Here is a 25,008-nt window from a genome sequence, read left to right on the forward strand (position 1 = left end):
ATCTCACTGAAGGACTTAATGAGTAAACAGTAAAACAGTCCTAGCAGTCAGTTTCCACATTTGCACACCCTTTTTGTCAAGATGGACAAATTAAACATGCTTGAATAAAGGCTTCAGTTGCTCCAGGGGAGTTTTAGTGGTTTGCATATTCAATGCCAGGATTGTGCAGCTGTGTTGTGTTATGAGAAAGCAGCATTCTACGTTACTTATCATTTGATGAGCGTTCTCTGCTTTTATTTCCACTGTTAAATTAACCAATTATGACAGAGAGAGGGCTGTTTTTGGTGCTTACTGAATTGAAATTCCTGTTTATGTGTGAAATTTACTTAATTAATCTCTGTGCACACTCTCTTCTCCAAGTCCTTCAGTCATATGGATGGTTTAGGAGAGACAGTGCTGCTTTTGTTTGAAAGCATTGACCTAAATGGCGAAAGCACATTTCTATCATTGCTTTATTTCTAAATTAGTGAAACAATTTGACTACAGTGCAGAAAGTATTCATACATTTTTTTGTGGAAAAAAAAGATGGCAGTGAGAAAGGGAACATCATCTCTATCAGTTGTGTGTTTTTTTTTAACCTGCATTATGGGATGTCTGGTCCTTCGCAACCCCTACTGAGAAAGTGACACGTGACAGTTTTCAACAAAGACTTTCAAGGATCCCAGTTTCATTCCAGTCTGCCCCAGTGCTTTTCAAAAAGCACTTCCATGTGTCTTTAACTGTTGCCAAATTTTCCTAAAACCCATGTAGACTTCTCATGTATTGATCAAACACTCTGCTCCAGATGAACAGAATACAAGTAAAAATAATCTAAATGAAAAATGTTAAAATGTTATTAAAAACACTGAAATACCGAGGAAAAACAACAAGAAAAATAATAAAAAAATGTTGATACTTCAAATCACTTAGTTGTTTTAGAGACAAAGTCCTATTCAGGGCAGAGTTTATTTTATCTTCTTAAACAGTTCCTTTGAACAGATGTCTTACAACTAAATAAAAACACAAAAAGTAAAACTGATGTATATCGGTGTACATCTATGTCTTAAATACGTTTGACTGATTTTGTGTTTATAATTTAATACCTCTGGAAAATGCCTTGTACCTTTGCATTATAACTGATTTTCTTGGGGGAAATCATAAAAAGCATAAAGCAATAGAGGTGCACCTCATTGAATTAGAATTCCATTGAAAAGTGCTGGTTTCCTAAATATTAAATTAGAAAAGTGAAACTATTTCATGCATTCATTATAGATAAAGATATAAACCATGGGTTTTCAAAGTGTGGGGACTTAACTCTCCTCAGGAGAGGCAAAGTTCTTCAGGGGCGAGGGAGGAAGGGGCACATAAGGGAAAAAAACATAAATACAGTAACTGCAGACATTTAGCCAACTTTACCAAGACTATGCCAAAGATGAAATTGTTAAATTTGTAGAATCAAAAGCTAGGTTGAGTAGGAGACTGAGGAAGGATGGAAGTATGACCATAATTATTTGAAACTGGGAAGTTTGTCCATTTGTTTCTGAAGGGGGAGCTAGCTTTCCCACACTTTAAAAACCCTTGATTTCATCTAAGGAGGGACCTATTATGCAAAATATATCCAAAAGCCCATCCAGTTGTTTTCTTGAAAAAAAGTTAATCTATTTTGGTGTCTGGAAAATTAGCCTTTTCAAAAACCTCTTTACACTGACGTTAATCCGCGGGCACTGCCCCTTACAGCAATTCTAGTCGAGCCCAGTCCTTCTCATAGCAATCCGCGCAGAGCTAAACCCACTACTGCTCGTCTTAGTAGAGAACGAGCAAGTTTGGTCAGCTGGTTCTACTCCTCTATGTGCTGTACAATGGCTGCTGGAAAAGACAAGTGTTTTGTTGTAGACTTACCATTCAGAAATCCCTTTCTGTATCTTTGATGGTTGTTCAGGAGGCTTCACTTCTGCTTCTGGATTTGACTGAGGGTCAGAGATATGGTTGTAAATTTTGTTGTAGCCATTTTCACATGAAATGAGAGTGTAAACACAGCCAGCAGCAACTTAATTGCATAAAACTGCTCATTTTGAAAGGAACTCAAAACACACAGAATTTAGCAGGTGAAATAATGTCGTGCAAAGATTATAATGAAGATGTTTGGTTTAGCCCACATTAATATCCCAACATTTTTCAAAGAAAGGATTGTAGTTCCCTGTTAAGGTTACGTTTTCTGCTATTGTTTGTGCAAATTTTTACGTATTTTCTGCCGCACTTCTTCCTTCCAGTTAACTTTTCATTAATATGTTTGGAAACATTAACCAGCCAGCTACTGTAGCAATTAGATGAATTAGATTAGCTTACCCAGTAGTAACGACCATAGCATAACATGTCTGAATTGGTTTTTTTTCCCCATGCAATAGTCCTAAATTGAATTTGGGTTTTATTTGCCTGGCATCTAAATCAACTGAAAAAAATGCCAGATGATTTTACTTCTGAATTGAATCACTACAATAAATATTTTCAAACTATAATATAATTTACAGAAACACCAGTATGTTGCCATAACCTTCCAAAAGAGATTGTAGTGTTTATCATGTTGAAACTGACACCTTTATGATTCCTGTCTACTTTTTAGACATAAATATCATTTATACGTTATGTATAAGACTAGTTTCAGATATGCAATAATAAAGTCTAAAGTTAATAGTTTTAAGAATTACCAGGTATATTTAACAGCCTAAAGTGCTACAGCTGCTTAGAAGCTACAATTGTACATGCTAGCTATAGTGTGCTAGCTACAGCATGCTAGTTGTCCGTCCAGTTGATTCGCCAATATTCGTCTCTTTCCGTCACGGCCACGAAGTTGTCCCATTGGCTCCAACTGTCTGCCCGCGGCGGGGAAGGGAGAGGAGGCGGTGGCGAGCCGCAGCTCAATGACGGCAGAAGCAGTGTTGACAGTTGAGAGCCGACACAGCCCACAGCTGGGACTCACACAGGCCTAGCTATATCCGAAACAGCGTGAATGTGTGTCAAGGGAAACACGGGGTGCGAGACATAGCTTGTCGCACCGCCTGCGAGATGTTAAGGACCGTGTGCGGACTGCGTGACAATACAGCGCGGTGTCGAAGCGGAGCGGACGCACCGAGCGGAACCAGTAGTACAAGTAAATAAATATATGGGTTAACTCTCTACAGGCACTTCCTGGGAACACACATTATATTAGAAAGGGAGATTAGGTCGGTGAATTCCTGGAAACACGGAGTCCAGAATGGAAAATGTAGCGCTTGTAGGCTGGGGTTTATTCTCAGAAGTTGACGCTCAGACTTCGGCTTCCAGCGGCGTGTAGGAGGCTCGTGTGCCAGTGAACCACCATCCGTCTTGCACGTTTGACAGATAGCCAATCAAATCTGTTATTCAAATCGCTGCTGTTATGTCAGTGACCTATATCCCCGGCATGAACGCCAAAATCCAGCAGTAACCTCCCCTCCAGTCCAGACAGCATGGGGATCAACGGGATAGAGATTCAAGCGAAGCCGTCCACAGAGAAGTCCCGGACGGAGCAGCCGGGCGCAGAGCCTCAGATGGAGCCGAGAGATGCTCCCCCGGAGGCGGACGGCAGCAAGGATGGACAGCCGGCGGGTAGCGAGTGTAAAATCGCGAAGGAGGATAATGCCGTGCAGCTGATAGACGGAGAGTCCAAGCCTACTCTCTCCGCCTCACCTGATGCTGAAGCTGGGGTGCAGCTGGAGATGCACGGCCAGGGACCCGGATTTGTCCCGCCAGAAGGAGGCTGGGGCTGGCTCGTGGTTTTTGCTGCAACCTGGTGCAACGGGTCCATCTTCGGGATTCAGAACTCTTTCGGGATCCTCCATACGATGCTGGTGAAGGAGCACACGGACCCGGAGGACCAAACCTCCCAGTTCAAAGTGGGTGAGTACGAAAAACAGCAACAAGTGGACCCAGGTGATGCACATGTGGCTTAGAGATGCCCCGGCAACCCTAGAAAACTTAGATGTTCATCAATTTTACTTCGAATACAGTAGAATCTATTTTCTCAGTTCGTTAAATGTAACAAAAATAAATAAAAACCGGGAATTTCCAACCATTTTCAGTACATAAACAACCATCAAATCACTTTTTTAGTTTCATTTTTCAGTGTAAGCTTTGATGCTCAAACCCTTTCATTTTCTGCTAAATTCAAAATTATTACCTCTCCCAAAGAACATATATTTTCTCTTTTATGTGCATTTAAGCATATGATAGCATGAAGTTCTTATGGGATAGCTTAGACCAAAATATTTACAGACAGAAAATGTTTAAATAAAAATAAACAACACACTCTAATTGCTTTTAAGTAAAATAACATAATTACTCCTACTGCTGACATTGCAGAGAGATTGTATTTACAGTTATTGCAAAGTTATATACAGTCTAACTTTTTTGCTATTTTGATATTGCATAGAATAAACTTCTGGTAAAACAGTCAAATATGTCCGTTTTGCAAGTGGGGGAGATCTGACGTCTTCTTTCAGGGAGCTGTCTGGCAGTGCTCAGCAACTGGATTCTGAGTTTCTTTATGTCATACAGCCAGAGAAAACTCCAGTCACTCTGAACCTTTCTCTATTTAAACAGACTTTAAGATGTTGTGATGTTATGATGAAAAGATTTTGCAGTTTTGAGTTTCTAACTTAAACTCAAACTTAAAATCTCAACCTATGCATATCATCACATTATTCAAAGTCCCAACAATATTTTAGATTTCTTGTGTGAGATTATTCCGGCAGTGTTAAACACTTGGTGTAATCACATGACCCTGTAAGCAGCAACAGTAACACTAATGTGTGGCATGCCCTTAAATGACCACATCTGTGTGTTATTTGTTCAGTAGCAGCACTGCAGTAAAGTCTGCTGGAAATTAGCTGTAATTTGTGAACAGGGAACATTTTTAATACATATTTTTTCATTTTGAGGCTTCAAATTATAGCACACATAATTAAATAAAGTCAGATTTATGAATAACTATAAAAAAACAGAAGCAGGACAATTTTAAAAAAATTTAGACCTTGGAAAGTCACAGCAGTTCTATTTTGCAAGAATATATACATATTATGGTAAAATATTAGCACTGGATTCATTATAATCACTCAGCCTGCAGTTATATAAAGACCTATAAAGGTGAAAATGCACGTGTGTTAGCTGCTGCTTAGTGAGTTATTTCTTTTGGGTGTTATTTTTGGCATTGGGTTCCTCCTTTCGTTCTTTCCCGTTCTCACCATACAATAACACTGCAGGGTATTTTTCTGAAGTGTTTCACAATCACCAGCTACGGTAAAAGACAATGTGTGGGAGGAGACTGAACGTCTGCCTGTAATTAATTATCATAAATGGCAAAGTGTGGAAAAAAATAAATGAAGACCTTCTCTTGTGTTATTATTTTTCTAAATATAAATGTGAATTGGTTGGATGCTGTGTTTTTTACTCTGCATTGAGGAAATTGTTTGGACTGGAGTGACTGCTTTAGATCCAGTGTCTGTATTGCAGAAATTTAAGAGTCATTCTCTTGGCTGGCCTTCAAGTGGAGAGACTATTGAGAATCACTTTAAAAAAGCCTACGAAGCCAAAATAATAAATTTTTCTTCACAGGTTGTTAAAGATCTGTTTCACTTTTATGCTTCACCTCAAATATTTATTTTACCAGGCCTTCAGGGATACAAAAGGAAATCTTGAAATACCACAACAGGGTATGCATACATACATTCTTCTTTTAACAGCAAAATGGTGGTGAGGTGCGTGGGTTGCGAAACACAGATGGCGTTGTTACTGCCCAGTGATTGCAGCAAGTCACAGTTTAATTCCCAATCTTTTCACATTCACCATGAAAGACTAATGTTTTTTTTTAAAAAAAAAAGACGTTTAAGAAAATCGTGGTGCTTTAATGATTGGTGGGGGAGCGAGCCCCTGATGAACACGGGTGTGCCCAACGAGGGAGAGAAGTTCAAAACAGCTCGCTGCACCGGCTGCACAGTTTGCGAATAAGGGGAATGTGTGAGACGGGGGCAGAAGAAAGGCTCGACAGGAGCGGCGGATTAATTTTTTATCAACGCCTAAAGTAATTTTGATCTTTGTGCCACTGATCTGAAACAGAGCAGAAGGAGCGCTGCATTGAACAGGAAGCATATTCCTCACTCTTTTCATACGAATCTGTTACTTCATTTGAAAGCAAGGAGGCTGGGAAGTTTTTGAAAAACTGCATTAGACGTTTTTGTTGGTAAAGTTGCGACTAACAGCTTATCTGCTTAAAATGCCCCTTAACGACTCCAGGCACGGTTGAAACCAAGCAAGTAGAAACTAGTCAGACTAACTTGAGATGTGCTCTTAAAACTGTTGTAGCATTGCCCAAGTATGTCTTCCAAATAGTTCTGTATAATTACACCATTGTTGTCATTGTGTGGCCTTGCTCTGTGTTATTTGACTTGGCCCTGGCTGACAGAGGGGTAGGATGAAACTTCTGAAGTCCATGCAAAATATGGGAGGATGATGACGGGTTTATTTTAGTGTTAAAGGTTACAGTTATTTATCTGTTATTCTATTCTTGGGGTATAAAGGTGTTTTAATTATACGGTAGAAAAAGTGCTGCTGTGGCGTTTCTTTTGTCTCAGCTCTATGGAGAATAGAGTAAAGCCACTCTGCCCCTCCCCTACCTGTTGCTTCACACTTACAGGCAACAGGCGGATAGAAAGCAAACGTGGTTTACTCTGTTTAAAAGATGCAAACATTTGGTTTATTCAGCATTTATGGTTACGCTAACTAGTTGGAAGCTGAATACAGAACATAAGTAAAATAAATGAAGTTAATATATTATTAAACCAAGTAGTACTAAAGCATAATCAAGATTCAAGAGCAAGGTCCTTAATCCATGACAGGATCCCTTCAGAAAGACCTGCAAATAATGAGAATGTCTATCATCTTAACTCAAAGAGTTAATATATATATAGGAACAGAGCAACTAATTCATTTTAAATCATATTTTTGAGTTCAACTATATAGTTGACATGAATTAAACATAAAAAAATCTAATTTTTTTATATTTTCATGAAAGTTTTGGTTGAACATTTGGCTCTGATACATAGTCTCTTTTTGGTTTTGAAGTCATTTTTAAAAAAAATGATTAGTGTTTGTAATCTGATAATCAGTTATTTAGTGTCATATGTTTTTGTGTAAATATTATGATTCAGTAAAAACATTTATCAAACCTCGGCTTTTTGCCAATTTGTAACTTAATGTCACCTGGAATAAATAAGTGGAAGTTCAGATAAATTTTGCACCAACAAACTGTACTAATAACCTTTTCTGTCCTCCTAATTTTAAGGGTCAATTAGAAAATTGTTGGATTTTCTTGCACTGAGGAAGAGAGGGACCACTTTTCAATGGTTTTACATTCACCAGAAACATTAGAGGAAATTGTCAAGCATTAAATTTTGTGATCAGTGGGTGATCTGCTTTTCTTGAGGGCACTCAAACAAAGCAGAATGAGAGCATGTCTCAGGCACAATGAAAGCACTCTCCAGGGTCCAAACAAGTTCATTATGACCCGAACAGCCTCTGGTGTATTGTCCACGTTGGTGCTGAATTGTCTCTCTGCAGTCTGAGATTTCTCCAGGATCTCTGCTGGCAGCTTGAAATCCCAAGTTGGCAGAACCAAAGGCACGGCTGGCTTTCTGGCATTCCAGAGGGAAGGGGAATGGGTTCAGGTTGGATCATGGTCTCATGAGCTTTCACACTGTTATATGAGCACATATATACAGATGGTAGAGATTTGCTGCTTTTATGAGCGGGTGTTTGATTTGTCTTTTATTTGGAACCTTATTTAGTAAGGTTGGAGAAAGAGAGGAGAAGAAAATGCATCCAGCAGATGTCCTCTTGACCATAATTTTCTGTGTATCAAAAACACCACTAAATAGATTGATTTATCTATTTAGAGAAAGATCCTGAAGCATATTTTGCAACTTGTAAACATATGTATATCTCATATTCTTTTGCATTAATATTGATATCCAAACAGGTAGCTTTCATCGACTCGCAGTTTGGAGTAACTAAAAATCTTTAATCATCAGGAGGATTTTAGGAACATTCAGAAAGCGGCAACAAATAAGTCATGAAGCACGAGGTTTACCCCAGAAAACGTCCTAAGCGTGGTGATTTGGTGCTAGGACAGTCATTCATCTAGCAGCTTGTTGGTTTTTTTAATTAAAATATGTTTAAAATTGACACAAAATTTGAAAGTATCACTTGATAATTATGTGTTATTGAAAGATTGGAAGACTAATACCTGAACACCAACTATAAAGACTTAAAAAATGCAAAAATAAGTATTGCTTAGCCTGGTTGGGGCACAAGGAAAGCCTGGCAACCCACCAGGCTTATAATACACTGGGGGGAAACCCTGAAGCATCCACTGATTTCTGAGGCTCTTTGAGGATACTCCCCTCTTATCTGTTGCAGATGGTTTTGGAAATGTTTGTCCAGCACTTTTAATTTCTTACACACATCCAGGTAGTGTGTGATAAGAGATCTGATGTTGGGATTGACTGTAATTTATTAAAGAACCTTGGACTCTTAGCTTTTCAGAGTTTGCTGCTTCTCTGCAAGAAGTTTTTAAACCTGAACAAATTTGTCCTTCAGGAGAAGGATACTCAAAGTTTTATAACACTGTAAGGACAGTCACCATCTCCAAAATTATCGAAAAGGCAAGCTGACCACTGATCAATGAGGCTAACAAGACACTGACACCAACACTAGGGTTTGTCAGCAATCTGCTGTAGAGTAATGAGACAGAAGCCTTTTGTTATCAAAGAAAACATCCAAACATGGGTAAAATTTCCCAAAACCTTGTTGATTAATGAGTTTCTGATGAAACTAACCTAAATTAAAACACCAAAAGGATATTGTGACTGTTGTAAAACTTGGTGGCAGCAGCATCATGATGTGTGGTTACTTTTCTAGATGAAATTGAAAACAAATTTAAGTAGTTATTTTGACGCCAAATCTGGAATCCAGGAGAAGATGGATTTTTCTGCACCTCATACAGCCCAGACATAAATCCATTAAACCCAGTAGCTGGCTACTGGGTTATTGCATCTTCCCATTTTTAATGGTTTTACCTTCAAACAAATTTTGTTTTTTTTAATTGAAATAATGCAGAGTAAGTGTCTCATTAAATCTGGAAAAGGATTTAAAAGGATTTATTATGCTTTCATTCTTTTGCATCTCAACCTAAGCATATTAACTGGTATGTGTACAGATCTGTGAGCCACTGTACTCCTTAGTGGCTCACTCAGGCGTACTGCTCATTTGATGCATTATCTGGTAATTTCTTAATTTTCTCTATCAAAGAACCCACAACTTGTTTTTTCATTTATATCTCATAACATAAATTCAATTGGTAGCTGGAAATCTCTACCTAACCTTAATTTTCCGACGTTAAAGGTTTAGATATACCACGGTAACTAACAGTGTACCACATAAATCACTAAATCTTCCAATTTAACATTAGCAAACGGTTAAATAAAACAGCATTTTATTAGATTTCCACCCGGTAACTGTTTTGTATCTGCTGTTTCAGACCAAAATAACTTGAACGTCACATACTGCTGCATGTTCCATCTCCAGCACCTGCTAAGGACATTTTATTTGGCCTTGAGGAAAATGTTTTCCATATCAACACTATATTCGTGTAAATCCATGTTTCCATTAATAGTGCGAAAATATGCATGGCTATTGTTTCCCTCTTACAGTGAGAGGTCCACACAATGCCAGCCGCAGTCTGCTGCATTGTTTCATTGACTGAATATTTCCTCCTATGTCTGTGCGAGCTACAAACAATGTCGTCAGAGAGCATTTGTACAATGAGCTGTTTCCAATTGTTTGGCAACACCTTGTGCATGAAATCAAATTTTAATTGGTGTGTGCGGAGTGGATATTATTTTTTCACGCTCTACAGTTTTCGTTTATTTGCAGTTCCCTTCAGTGTTTATTCTTTAACATTAATGCTAAAAACATGCAGTTTAAGCTCATTTATCGGTTCCAGTTGCTTGACTTAAACTGAAGTTGCATGTCAACAAGTGCATTTGTCTTTGTGAAGTTGATTAATTTGTGAAAGCTTTGTGAATTATGTAAACGCAAGTTTCATCACCAGGCGGTTTTAAAAAGGGGTCAGTGGCATTAATGACTCAGGGTGCATGCTCTTACAGACTGCTTGGAAAAAAGTGTTGATTGGCTTGGCATGCACAATGTTTATGAAGGCACAGCTGTGTAGCTGCTTGCATTGCGTAGATCAAAGAACTCGCATACACACAAATAAAGTCGAGACTGTTCTGCTCTGCCTGAAAACAGAACTAGAAAACATTCACAGTGATGTTTAAATGTGCACAAGCTTTTACATTTTTTTAGAGTACTCACCAGGAAGCCTCTTTAACTATTTTAGAGTTTCTGTGCTAGAAAATGCTTGTGAAGAGGAAGGCTGCAAAGAGTTGCTGTCAGAATGTACCCAAGTAGAACGAAAAGCTTGAGAGCCCACACAGAAACACACACCTCTATTTTATTGCAAGTCCAGTTCACAGTGTTCTTTTTCTTTTTGTCTCGGAGTGTGTTGACCTAATCCTCTCTAATGAGAACGCTGCACTTCATTTTTTCCCAGACTTTTGCTTTAGTCAGAAAGGGTTTCTTGTATTTTGGGGGGCGGGGGTGGGCGTTGCGGGGTGACGGGCGAGTTTCATTTTGTTTTTCACCAGCACATAGCACTGAAACATGGGTTTGTGGTTTTAAACTTTCAAGTGAATGCTGCTTTCGTAACAAAGCCCCTACAGGGGCTGCTGTGGTGGCGCATGAGTTAAGCACAACCTACATAAGAAGGCCCTAATCCTCGACACAGCCGTCGCAGGCTCAATTCCCGGCCTAGTGACCCTTGCCGCATGTCTTCCCCATTCTCTCATCACCCATTTTCCTGTCAATTCACTATCAATTGAAGACCACTAGATCCAATAAAACTGTAATGAAGGTCTTCATTACTTGGCTGTACAACACTTGAAATGTGTGTTGAGTGATAAAAGAAACGGATACAAACAGATTGAAGTATTTTATTGATTGTGTGTTTTTATGCAGTGGCATCTCAGCTGGAACTGATGGTGTCCTGTTAAAATACAACAAACAAAGGGACAATATAAGTATTGTGATTGTTTGAAATGCACTGAAATGTTTGAAGGCCTTGTGTGGGTGTGGCTTACCTCTGTCTCTTCCTCTGCAGGGTGTTCAGGCTAAAAGATTCCCCAGGGGCCTGAGCACCTTTTAAAGGTTCCAGAAGAGACCAAAGCAGATGGAAGAGGGGGAGAAATAGAGCTATGCACTTTATAAATTTAATGTTGGATTTATATTTTTATCGATAGAGATTTGTTTTTAGAGATGCTTAAATGAATAGCATTTGGTAATGTATATTATTCTGAAGATTTGGTTATTTTGTCAAAGTTTGTTTGTGTGTATGTATTTTGTTTTACCCTGTTTCTTGGTGGGTTTGTTAATTGGAACAGCCAGGGACTATAAAAGGCTGCATGTTGGCCACAATGGTTGTGTTGCTGCTGAGACCCTAGGTCATTGTAAGAAGGGTTGTTTCTGTTAAATGCTGGTGAATAAACACCCAGTGGGATTGCACTGTTTCTCTGCCTCAAGTCTCCTACTTCCTCCAACCACCAAGGGCCATTCTAACAAAAACCTTGAAAAAACGCAAACCCACTATGGTCTTAGTATTTTGGGGAAGAAAAATCTGAGTTTGGTCTTTTTTTCTTTAGCCTCTTCAGTCCATCTTTTTTTTATGATCTCTGTCTCCAGCCAGTGAAGCACATAACATACTCTATTCTGAAAATGGACTCTGCTGGGTACAGTTCGTTCTGTTCTTTGAGTTCAGGTCGGGGCCACGCAAAAAGGTTAATGCTAGCCTGCTTCATCCACTGCCATTACTGCTGTGTTTTTTGGATTGTTGTCCTTCTAGAACATCCAGTTCTGATCACATTTCGACAATCCTGCCATTATGTTGATAAAAGGTTTATGGATTTGAAGGTTTTGTCATGTTTTTTCCCACTTTGTGCAAGCATATGCAGTTGATGGGAAGTTGTTTAGGAGGTGTCCCCTCCTTGCGGCTGACAGTAGAAAGACTAGTTTACATGGTTTTTGCAGGACTGCAATTTACCTCGCCCCAGAATCTTATAACAAACTCACCTAAGTGGTGGTTCGAGAACCGCCACTTAATCTACTTGTGCCACTGGCAGTTATGATCCTTATGATTATTATGATCCTTAACATCATAATGATGCTTACAACTTGGTGCAGTGGTCTTATTCTTCCAATACGAAGATTATTCTTGTAATTGTGCCCAAAAAGCTTAATCTTTTTCTCTCCTGCTCTAGTGAAATCAAAGTTTCTCCATAAGGTATTTGACTCGTCCATGTGAGGACCTACAAAGTTACATTGTAATTGAAGGTGCTGATCTTAGAGAAGGGATTTCTTTCTTGATTACCACCTTGTCAGTCCATGCTGATTTAAAACTTGCTTTATTGTTGAAGGCAACATTGGCTAACCTGCAGTTCTCAGTTCGTGCCAGACTTGAGCGTTTGTGGTTCTTGGCTGGCTCCTGAACATTTGAACCAAGTTTCCTTTCATTTAGGTCAAGATCTTTGAAACGTGGACATATTTTGTTGTTCCAACAGGAAGATGATTCCAAACATATGTCAATGGTTAAATTAAATGTGATGAATGGGTTTCCTGAAGCCCAATCTTATCTCTACTTACACTGGGTGGATGTTGTTTAAAAGATGGTCAGTTCCACCAAATCAACCAGTTTTGAAGAACCCATCTAATCTGCCAATATGAAGTCAAATATCCGTCCTCAACTTTTAGAGCAACCACTGACAAATGTATTCACTGTTGCAAAAAGCATAAGGTTTCTATGTAGGGACATTTACCCAAATATGACTATGGTGTTTATCTATAGTTGAGACAAACATACAATAAATTTACATGTTGCACATTGTTCATCATGAAAAATTTCTTAATATGATAAAAATTTTGAGTAATGTTGTGTGAAACCCTCCAACAGTGATAGTAGAGTCTGCCTGTTCATGGTTCAGTATTCACCTATTGGCAGATTTTTCTGTTGACCAAAACTCCAGATTCTTTGTGGAATATTTCCTTTCTCGCTGATTTCACTGATATTTCAAAATGCAGCTTGGGAAGTTCAAACACCTAGATTCAAAGCTACTTGACATGCTATTGGTTGGTGTTTGCAAAGCAGCCAATATTTATTTTCGTTAGCACTGATTCGCTGTGACCCCAAGAGTGGAAGAGAAGATGTTACCTTCTGTGATAAAACTAAGACAGTTTCCACTCTGCATATTAATGCATATTAAAGTATATTTGGTGTCTGATCTATATAGGCATCTATAAACATTTTTAGTGGTGGTCTCAAGTATTGGAAGATTTTAGTTAGTTGCAGGCTGCTGTGGTCTCTAATCCCTGCGGATACAGGGGGTCTACTGTGTTGTCATCACTGTTACTTTTAATACTTTCCCCTCTGAGTTTCCCGAGATCATTGGTACGTGTAAGTGAAATCAAAAATATAATTAAATTCAGATTGTGTGTGCAGTTTGTTATTGAAAAACACATTTCTTTATGTAACTTGTCTCCTGAATAAACTTGCCTTAAAAATAGATGTTTTTTTTAAAGCAGTATTTGTGTTTGTAGGTTTATGGCTGCCCCAAAAGGATTGCAAAAAACGTTGTGAATATATTTTTATCTCTTTTTTTCCATTACAATTAATACAGCAAAATATTACTTTAATTTAATTAATTTAATCCTTAAATGTGACTCTATGTGTGGACTAGAGAAGATTCACAGTATTCAAATTTCTGAATGGAGTCTTCTTTTTAAAACTCATTACAGTTGTCTGACATGCAATAATTTCACTATGGAAAAGGAACCGTTCAAACTAAATATCTAAAGCCCAAAAGCAACGGTTTATTTCACATTTTTAATACAATTTAAACTTCTGACCTAAACTGTAAGTGCATGGCAGTCTTGGGTAGCAAAATAAAACAATGGATGTAAAACATGTTAAAGATTTGTCTCAGAGATGGGGGCTTCTGCAAATAAACAGTGTTTGCCCACATTGAAGTAAACACGTTGAGTGTTTGAGGGGGAGAGATGCCTGTGGTCTTTCCTGCCAGAAAGCGTTGATGCTTGTAAACTGAGTAGCTGCTTGAGAAAATTTGAGAAACGCTGTCAAAATAATGTCTGTAGCAGAAACTTTCAACACTGTTGGCATTCATGTCTGTGATCCAAGAGAGCTCTGATTGAGCTCGCAGAGTATTTGACCCTGTTTGTCATCGAGGAAATTATGAAGAAAATATTAAGCTAAAGGTGACAAAAAAATAGTTGACAGAGAAGGGTAGAAGAAGGTAAACTCATATTTGACGTCGAATTAGTGAAGCTGCATGGTGGGATGAAAATTTTCCTCCTTTAAAACTTGGAAGATCATTTCAGAAGTGGTTCAGAAGTCGAGCAGAAACATGCAGGATCTTTACGTCAAGCTTCACAGCGATCACCATCCCAAGCTCACGTTTCACTTCACTGTCTAAGAAGTCAGACGAGGTCATCACCTTTTTCCAGTGAACTGTTGCATCAGTTAGATCACAACCAGGACAGCGTGGTAGACATGCAAGCTACCTTTGCTCCCTTGGAGACTTGAGTCAGGCATGTGTTTTTGTTTGCTTTAGGGGCACGCTGTGTCTCTCTCAGAGCCATTTGGCTTGTTATGCTTGGACACTCTATTAATACTTAACAAAAACACTTTGATCCACATTTTGATCTGTTGAGACACTAAAAAAAAAAAAAACATTTATGTGAAACTCTAAAAAATATTAACCCTCCTGTTGTCCTCGGGTCAAAATGACCCATCTTTACAATGTTGTCCTCGGGAGGACAAAAAAAAAGGGTTAAAAATAAATTTTTTTTTATCATTTTAAATTACATTTTTAAATTTCAATTACTGAAGCATGTTGATCTTTTTCAATACCTTACTGGTTATGTATCCACTTCTGTGTTGTAATTTTGGCTGACATGACATTTTAGGTCTTAAACAATCACTGTGCAGGGTCTTTAAGCAGAATAAGATGAAAACAAGTATAAAAACCTTTTAGAAAGTTATTATTAGACTGTTAAACTATTAGAAAATCACTTCAATTGCTGAAAAACAAACTTTTAACTTTCTAGAAATCTCAGATTGGTGTCACATTCATGTTGTTTGAACTTCCTCTGAGGAAGCTAAAGCACATAATGAGGCATATGTCTTCCTTTCACTACATCTTCCACTGAGATCACAGGTTTTACTTGTTCAAAAATCTTATAGAAGAACAAAAAAGTAGGGCAAACATGAATGTTCTGAAAACATGTGAAGAAACTGATGCAAGAGTGTTTTTTTCACCAAAGTGTCTCATGTGGTAATCAGATAACTGCCACATTCAGGAAGGATTATTATAAAGCAGGATTTTCAGGTTCCTTTTTTCCACCAGTCTCTGATAGACGTTGCACACACCAAAGCTGTTTAGCTGTTCCAAAAGCCATTTTGTATGAATTTCTTCCAAGTCCAAGCAGTGCGTGATGGATTGAAAGCAAACTGTGCCCTTTGATCCATAGTTATACATAAGAGTAGCCCGCAGGGCTTTAATTATGAAATAAAAACAAAAATTTCATGGTACAAGGACTCTGGTGTTTGTTCTGTGGTCACACAGGGTCATATTTACTTTCAGTGATTGCCACAACACATGCGGTTTCCACATGTTCCTAATGATGGTTCTGTCTCCTCTCTGCTCTCGTCCTGCAGCCTGGGTCGGGGCCCTGGCCATGGGCATGATCTTCTTCTGCTCTCCTGTGGTCAGCATGTTCACGGACCACTTTGGCTGCAGGAAGACCGCTGTCTGTGGGGCGGCAGTGGCTTTTATAGGGCTCCTCACAACATCATTTGCAAAGTAAGATGCCTATAGTTACAGTTGCACAGTGAATGCATTTTTACACTTTTCTGCACTTAGACATACTGTAAGACTGATTGCACTTTAATTTAGCCAAAAATCAATAAAATGCTAAAACATGTTAACATTAATAATGCTTCTTTATTTCACCCTGTATTTATACATTGCAACCGATGAAGACTTTTTAAGAGAAATACATTTTTGAGAGAACATAAAAAGATATGTGCTGAGCTTTAATTATTGGTAAGTTACAGAAAACGTCCTGTGGGGAAAGTCTCCTTAGCCAGCCAGAGGAACAAACTTTGCTCTTTATAAGTCAATGAAAACACTCATTTGGTGCAACAGTCTTATAGACTTTTGCCCATAAACTTGTTACTGTTGCAATGTTTATGGATACTTCCCACTGGAAAACACCATTTTTTTAGTAGTACATAACATTTTTAGCAGTTTTTCTTGCAATTAAGCTTTTCTTCTTTGCATTTGCAGCTCCCTAATCCTTCGCTACTTCACATATGGGATATTGTTCGGTTGTGGCTCATCCTTTGCCTTCCAGCCGTCATTAGTGATCCTCGGTCACTACTTCCGGCAGCGACTGGGCCTGGTCAACGGTGTGGTGACTGCCGGAGCCAGCCTCTTTTCCATGGGACTGCCAGTTCTTCTGGACAGATTGATTGACCCTCTGGGTCTTAGCAGAACCTTCCAGATTCTCAGCCTCTTCATGCTGGTGCAGGCCCTGCTGGCATTAACATTCAAACCTTTACTTCCCACCGGGGGAGGCATGGGCCCACCGGGGATGGGCCCCGGCCCTGCTGAAGCTGAGACCCAGGCATCGGCTCAGGGGATGAGCAAGTGGAGCAAGGTCGTTGCTGGGGTTAGGAAGTACTTCAACCTTCGTGTGTTTCACATTGTGACGTACCGGGTGTGGGCGTTCGGAGTAGCAACAGCTGTGCTGGGATACTTTGTGCCATATATCCATCTGGTAAGAAAATCTCTCCTCAGTTTTGTGTTCTGGTACCTTCAAGTGTTAACAGTAAAATATAAGCTTTGTTTTAATGTTGTAAACATGGTTTAGTAAACTACTGTGTCTTGTTTTCTTCAGGTTAACTTAAATATATTTTATGTGGATTTTATGTGATAGACTGACACAAAATATGAAAAATTTGCCAACTGGAAAAAAGAGAAGGGATGCATGATTTTTACGACATGGTGTTCACGCGTGTTCAGCCTCCTGAGTCAGCATTTTGAAGAGGCACCTTTTTGCTGCTTTTACAGCTGCAAGCCTTTTTGTACGTGTTTCTGCCTGCTTAGCACATCTAGAAACTAAATATTGCGCTCATTCATCCTTACAAAACACCCAGAACTCAGTTAGGATGGATGGAAAACATCTGTAACCGTCATTTTTCAAGTCCTGCCTCAGATCGTCTTTTCACTGTAAAAGTTCCTGATATAAACTAGCCATGTGGAGTGCATCACTAACGGATTCTCTCACCTAGCCTGTGGATCTTGCAGCTCCTTCTGAGTCAACATGGCTGCTTCTCTCACTAACGATGCCTTGCTCTAAGCCTGTCAGTTTAGGTTGATTGTCATTTCTTGATAGTTTCTTTTTCACCATACAGCTTCCATGTTCAGATGATGCTGCTACATAAGAAACTCAATGCATTAACAAATCTCTGAGCCCTTCACAGAAAACTTGATTTATGTAACTTCCCATTAGTTCCACCAGATTTTAATTAGTGGCATCCAATTTTATTAGTATTTAAAAAAAAAACAAAAAAACATCTAGATTTTTTTTCCATCCACTAACATCCCAATAAGTAAGACATACATTTGTACTTGTAATGAGAAAAAATACCTCTATGGATGTTTTTTCTTTGTTTTTTTATGATCTGTGTTTTGTTTGATAGGAAAATTATTTTATTAAGTTAAATTTGGAAGATAAATACAGACTCCATCTTTGTGGTGCTGAATGGTGACTCTGGCTTGATTTATCTTATTCCACATCGAAATCACTAAATTATTCACCTCCTTCACGGGCTTTGTTCACTTTCAGCTTGTTTTACAGAGTGAGGAAAGAGGTTATACGTTTTTCAGTATTATTACAAATACATAAATATTTACTCCAACTGACTGTGTTATTACAGCGATAGTAAAAATGTCGAATCACTGCCAAATCAAAATGTGCTGTTCAGCTTTTCACAGTGATAGCGGTTTAGATTTCATGATTGCAAAATGTGACCTTGAACTGTAGCTAATTTAATATGAGATAGTGAGGGATGTGAATGAACTGTAAAGTTTCAACACAGAGGTTCGAAGTCGATCTCCCTCTATCCAGATGTCAGATGTTCCAACTCCGGCCTCCCTCTGACCGGCCTGTTGTTTCAGGCCCGGACCCAGATGTAAACACAGCCCCGGCCTTTGTATTGGCTCGACCACCTCAGGAAGCCTCTCCTGTATGGCCTCTCTGTGTCCCTAAACATGCTTATCCTATGGCCACTGAGGGATGCAGAGCTCTTCAAAGCAGAGCAAATATTTCACAAGAACCAGGAGTCTCAGGAAAGACTTCAGAGGGCGGTTTCATGTTTTGGGCCTGGTTTTGGGGGTCATGGCTAAAGGGGAGTGAGGGAATGTGATGTATATGCACCGGGTCTTCCTCTTCAGCCGTTCTAAAGGTGTATTGATGAGAACATTTTGTTATTGTAAGGCCTCGATTTGGGGCTGGGGATGAATAATTCCTTCTTCCCACAGGTTTTTTCTTTTGTTTTAGGTGAAAAGTTGCACAGGAGCTTGTGCAGCATATTAACTTCTATGTTTAATTTCAGATCAACTTTGTGAAGGAAAAGTTCAAAGAGAATGAACAGGAATGGGTGCTGCTGGTTTGCATCGGAGCGTCGTCTGGGGTGGGACGACTTGCCTTTGGAAAGATCGGAGACCTCATTCCTGGTCTACGGAAGATCTACATGCAGGTGAGGAAGTTGTGGAACATGTGGGATGATGTTAGTCCTTTGTGTTTCTATGAATGCTGTAACATTATCTGTATTGCAAAAATATTAATTTAATTGAGCTTTCCCACATTTTACGTCATTATAACAGGCTGCACCCCACTTCAATGCATCGACTGTAAACCTAACTTTAAACTTTCGTGTCGACACCTGAGGTATAGAGATCTGGAGCGCCTCCAAAGTCTCTAATCAATGCTCTCCCTGTCAGTTTTAGGTGGTTGCATTTCGTGGTAGTTTGCTTTACTCTTTCCATTTTCAGTTGATGAATCGAACAAAGCTTGATCAGACTGTCAAACCTGGAAAAAAAACCTCACCCTGCTTTAAACCTCGCCACCATTTTGTCCCCAACCTGTCTGCTGTGTTCCCTTTCACTAAATACAAATGCCTTTATTTTTACATTTTAATTGAAAACCATGCATCATTTTTCTTCCACTCATGAGCAAAAGGTGAAAAAGTTCAAATTGTATTAATGGTAAGCACTCTAAAGGTGATTTTTTTTTTTCAATTATTCTTCAAAATAATAATTATTTTTTTTGCTGTGTAACGTTATCACCTTCTACTAGTGTGGAAATTCAGTCTTTAATTATAAGGATAATTTATTTATAATTTATGGTTCATGCATTCATTTTACAAAATCCTTTCTCTACTAAGAGGGGAAGCAGCTTTACTGCTGCCAGAGAATTACGTAGCTGCTTATTGGCACTGATTGTTCACTTCTGAGAAAACAGGAGGGGGCAAAGCACAACAGGCGGAAGCAAGAAGGGTTTATTTCCCCCTGGCGTATACACAGGAGCACAAGGTTTATGGACTGGCTCAATCTGACAGCATGATTTGCAGACGTCAGTTCATAATATTTACATATACAACAAGAACTGGGCTGAGAAATATTTATTCCAAGTGAATTCTCTGCTGTCTGTAAATATTTGACGGCAAGGAATAAAACATAAAAAGCATCTCGTATTTGATTCTCTTCTGCGGAGACCTGGCCTGTAACTGGAATCCGTATACTTTTTATGTTTTCCGTTACACCAAAACCAGTTTATTATGTGTTTTGCGTCAGTTTCTTGTGAGTGTACAGTAGTTACAACCTTCTGTCATTCTCAGGTGGCAGAAATTGGCCTAGATGTCCCTAGAATAGCCCAGGAACTGTTTCCAGTGTCACTGTCTACAGTGAAAAGGCTTTAACATGAACTCTGATTTAGAGGGTGCTGAACAAGAAAAAAAATGCCCGCACTAAAATAGACTCCTTCAACCACGAGTGAAATTTGAGACTGCCCACGTGAACAAGTCAAAGGTCTGCTGGAGAAACATTTTGGTCAGAGGAGACAAACTGTTATTTGGCCAAAATGGCATGTGGTGTGTTTGGAAGAGTCACTTTAAAACTCAATAAGACCTTACTAACTGTCACGCATGGTGGTGGGACCTGTGGGACTGTTTTGTTGCTCAAAAAGATGACCTCCAAATTCTTTCTCTACTCCTCAAATTATGACAACATGACACTGACCCCAAACACAGTCAAGCTGTTTCTGGACTGAATGAAGCAGGTGTATATTACATTTCTGGAATAGCAAAGAATTAATAAAAACTGCCTTTGTGCCAACAAATCAACCAATTTAAATTAACTTTACCACTGCTGATGAACGGAGTAATCACATGTCTTTGTTGATGGCTACACAAATGTGATGATTAATGTTGCTGTATTTATTTACTTAAGCCTGAATTTACAATGTTGAGACTACGAATTAAAGACAATTTACAAAAATGTGAAAATTAGTAAATAAATTATTAATAAATAATTATATAGACAAAATAATAATAAGTAAGGTATTGTTCGTAAAATGTGTTAAAGTTGAGTCACATTTTCCTATCACCTCTAATAAAGAAAAGTGACATTTAATCATAAAAATATACCTTTAAAGCCTCATTATTGTCTGTCGCCATTTTGTCAGTATATAAATTATATTTTAATTTGGTTAGAAAGAGTGTGTAAAGTATAATGAACAGGGTGAAATTTTAAAGTTGGACAGCCTCGATATGTTTTTATCCACTGCTGAAACCTTCTTAGCGGGTCTTGCTTGTGACTATTAAGGGTTTAAAGCAGTGGTTCCCAAACTTTTTCTCCTGGGCCCTCCCAGTGGTTTCCAAACTATTTCTGGCCCCCCTATGGCTTACAAATAGCTGTCTGGTTGAACGATGTGTGTGAGCGAAGCGGGTTGGATTCTTAGACACTCCCTGTTATACTCAGCCCCGGCTCCAGACGAACAAGGGGGGGAATCAACTTTTTTGGGGGCAAAATGAATCGTAGCTGAACATAGACAACAACACCAGTAGCCTACAAGCTACTTGTTAACAAGCTTAAGGTGCTGTATTGATATTAGCTAGTCATCTTTTAGCTAACATTACCTTCATCCAACAGCTTTAATCAACAGTCTGTAAGTTTGGGGGAAAAACTGTGAAAAGTTCTTTGTGTTTTGCTGGTTTGCTGCCATGATTCTAACACACCTGCGTAGCTCTGCACAGCAGCAGCAGGTCTCCTTCACTGCGTAGTAAACCCAGCACGAGGGTAGCGCTCATGTTGCATTTAAAGGCGGCTTGGAAAAACAGGTTACGACATGTTAATAATGGATTAAACAGTTTTAACTGCTGATAAAAGTGACAGAGGACACGGATATGGGAAGTGCGGAAGCCTCTACTGTATCAAATTGAGAGAGGAATAACAGAGAGTTGGCCATTCTAAGGTAAAAACTGAACGCATACAGTGTTCATGTTTTTTTTTTTTTCATCCAGACGTCTTCCCGCACCCCACATTTTGAGAACCTCTGGTTTAAAGTGACACTTTTAGCTCATTGTGAATAACACGCAGCCTCTCCTTCTCTCTTCACAGTATTATTGTCACAGACCTGGAGCTAACTTAAATTAGGCGGTAGTAAGTGACTGGAGGAATCTGAGCTAACTAACGCTTAAAGCGCTGATAAAAATACCACAGAGCCTTCAGACCTCATGATGTGGTTCAGAGATTTCCTCAGATTTGGACTGCTTTATCCAAGAACAAAGAGCTTAACCAAGAGAGTTACTATTAATTTTCTCTTCCAGGTGGCGTCCTTCATGGCCCTGGGCCTCATGTCCATGATGATTCCTCAGTGCGCGGTGTTCGAGGGGCTGGTGGTGGTGTGTGTGTTCCTGGGGCTTTGTGATGGTTGCTTCCTCACCATGATGGCTCCCATCGCCTTCGAGCTGGTGGGCCCCATGCAGGCCTCTCAAGCCATAGGTTACCTTCTGGGCCTTATGTCCCTCCCAATGACGGCAGGTCCACCAATTGCAGGTGCGAGTTGTTTATTTTTTTATTTCACTTCTGAGTGGTAATATGTATTCTATAAGGAACGCATTGCTGCAAAACCTAAGCTGACTGCCGTTTACAGGAAAAACTTCCACACAAGGGAAGACAATATGTTGGAAGTAAAGGTAAAGTGGGACAAATGCCCTGCTGCTTGTACAATGGATTGCATTTATAGACGTTTAGGACTCAGGCCAACTGCAGCCTTCTTAAAGGATTTGTGTTGAGGTTAAAAGCACAAACAAGGTCAGAGGTCAGCTCTTTACCACCATAAGATAAGATGCTCCTCCTGTGGTTCCTGAAATTATAACCAGTAAAAACTAATTTGAAGACTCAGGTGTGGTTTTACTCTGTCTTGCAGGTCTCTAAATCCAGATACAGATTTGGACCTAGAGACCAAATACAGATTTGGTCTCTAGGTCAAATACAGACCTAGAGACCTGCTGGACACATAACTGAGTCTGAGTCATTTGTGCTTCTGCTTAAGCACATAACTGAGTCCGACTTCAGATGATAAACCTTCTTATGTAAAATTTCTTTGTAACTTTACAGCAAAACATTGATGTAAATCCTAAAAAGCTGTGGCAGCAATTTAAATGCAAATGTTTTAATAGGACTGAAATGTATTCATTAGTGACTTTAATTACTTGGAACCATCTTAAATAATTCTCTGTTGCTTAAATACACACAGTGTCCCCCTGTTCTGCTGAAATAAAAGGTCCGGCTTGACGAGGGTCTAGTCTGAATGAGGACAATTGCACCGAAACGTTTAAATGTTGTTCCGCTCTGTTGTCCAGGTTACCCATTCTCTATTCACTAATGGACCCGACTGTACCATTGATGTTTGTTGTTGAATCTTTTTGTGCAGAAGAGCAAGCCACTGAAAAAAGCTGCTGAAGTTCTACTTAAACTTTGCTGACAAACGACAGGGCCTCATTTTTACGGTCTACCTCTCTGAGCTCGGATGCGTTTGGAACAGACCGATACTTCTTAGAAAGCTGTCTGACAAATCCATATTCAAGATATCAGACAATAGGAAGGAAAAGTGGATGCTGTGTGTTCAACAAGACGATGCACAATTTCACACGTTGACTTGATGGGAGAATAATGTGCCTTGCCTTGCATGAACCAAGAGTTTTTGACATCCTTTCACTCCTCTTAGCAACGAATCTGAAACTGAGTCAGATTAGACTGAGAGCATCTGTGAATGTCAACTGGATTCATTTTTGGGCTTTGATTGGGCCATTCCAACCTATAGTTACGCTTTGATTTAAACCATTTGTCCTCAAGCTGCGATGAAACGTAAATCATGTTTCGTTTTAATCCCATCTTACCGAATCACCTTCTTCCACATATTTGCTGAGTTCAATAAATAACTTGCAGTAAACCATATTTCAGCTCAATTTAAAAATATTTTAATTATCCCAAAAGAAAAAAAAAAAGTCACATCTCATATCATCCAAGTATCTTAAGAGAGTAATTGTGGATGTTGATTCTGGTAGCAGTCAGTCTTTCAACAAATCAGAAGAAGCTTCTGACTGAAGACACTTTTGTTACTCATAACATTAAGCAAAGCTTAAACCAGTACCAACAGAAACAAAGGACTGACCACGAGAGCTAAACTGACCAGGACTATACAGTTCTACTGGAGGGTTAACAGACTGACATACGACGACAACTGACAAGGATCTGACAAAGGACAGAGACAATGCTAACTGTCTCTAACTGCTAATCCACCTCATTTGCTTTTTCCCCTCCTCTTTGAATCTCTCTCTGGCTGAAGAGATTTAAAGAGGATTTCTTTTGACTTTGCTTCAACAATGGCTTTCTATTTGCTTCTCCGCCATAATAGCACAAGTAAAAGTTATTCCGTTGACAGATTCTCACATCTGAGCAGCGTTTCTGCAGCTGCGACGTATCCTTTCCATTTATAGATGATAGATTGAACAATGCTCCTTGAAACAGTCAAAACTTGGTTCTATAACTTAATTTTAATCTTCAGGGTGTTGCTTTTTCATTAGAGTTATTTACAGAACAACTGAATTCACCATTATAAGCTACACCATTATAAGCTACGCAATAATGGTGTAGCTTATTGCTACACCAATAAGCAATAAGCTACACCATTATTGGTGTAAATACCCCCTTTATAAATAAAGGGGGTATTTATAGATTTTCAAGAACATATGTGGAAAAAATTAGCAACAGACAGCACAAAATAAGCCTTGAAGTCTTCCCATCCCAAAACTTTTGAAATGTTTCCTTACTTCTTTAAGTAAACAGTGTTTAATATTCTCTTGTGGATCTATTCACAGGTCTTCTTCATGACTACTTTGGCGACTACACAGTAGCTTTCTCCCTGGCTGGGGTACCTCCTATGATTGGGGGCGTGGTGCTGTTTTTTGTGCCCCTGATCCACCGCAGGATCCAGCAAAACCAGGCGTCGCCTGAGGAGACGTCGACGACTGCCCACATGTTACCCACCACCCCACCTGCTGGGGAACCCAAGAGCTGCTCCAACGGAGACATCCTGCCTGGTTATACAGACGTAGAGACACACATCTGAGTCACATCTTACAAAGGTAACCCCATTTTTAAATCCGCAAGTGTTAATAAGAAGCTTTTTTTTTTTTTTTTTTTT

At 39.2% G+C, this 25,008-nt stretch overlaps 1 protein-coding gene across 1 annotated transcript in view; it reads left to right on the forward strand.

Moving 5' to 3' along the window:
* The first annotated feature begins 1,268 nt into the window (after nt 1–1,268).
* The window catches only part of slc16a2 (solute carrier family 16 member 2), a 29,362-nt gene continuing 5,622 nt past the window's right edge, over nt 1,269–25,008 (forward strand). Inside the window, exons 1-6 of the mRNA XM_007550372.2 lie at nt 1,269–3,894; nt 15,890–16,034; nt 16,521–17,013; nt 18,854–18,997; nt 22,127–22,355; nt 24,683–24,949. Of these exons, the coding sequence (XP_007550434.1) occupies nt 3,465–3,894; nt 15,890–16,034; nt 16,521–17,013; nt 18,854–18,997; nt 22,127–22,355; nt 24,683–24,933 (1,692 nt within the window). The 5' untranslated portion in view covers nt 1,269–3,464 and the 3' untranslated portion in view covers nt 24,934–24,949. The remainder of the gene's footprint in view (nt 3,895–15,889; nt 16,035–16,520; nt 17,014–18,853; nt 18,998–22,126; nt 22,356–24,682; nt 24,950–25,008) is intronic.

This window comes from Poecilia formosa, unplaced genomic scaffold (assembly GCF_000485575.1).
Source record: "Poecilia formosa unplaced genomic scaffold, Poecilia_formosa-5.1.2 Scaffold35, whole genome shotgun sequence".
Taxonomy (NCBI): domain Eukaryota; kingdom Metazoa; phylum Chordata; class Actinopteri; order Cyprinodontiformes; family Poeciliidae; genus Poecilia; species Poecilia formosa.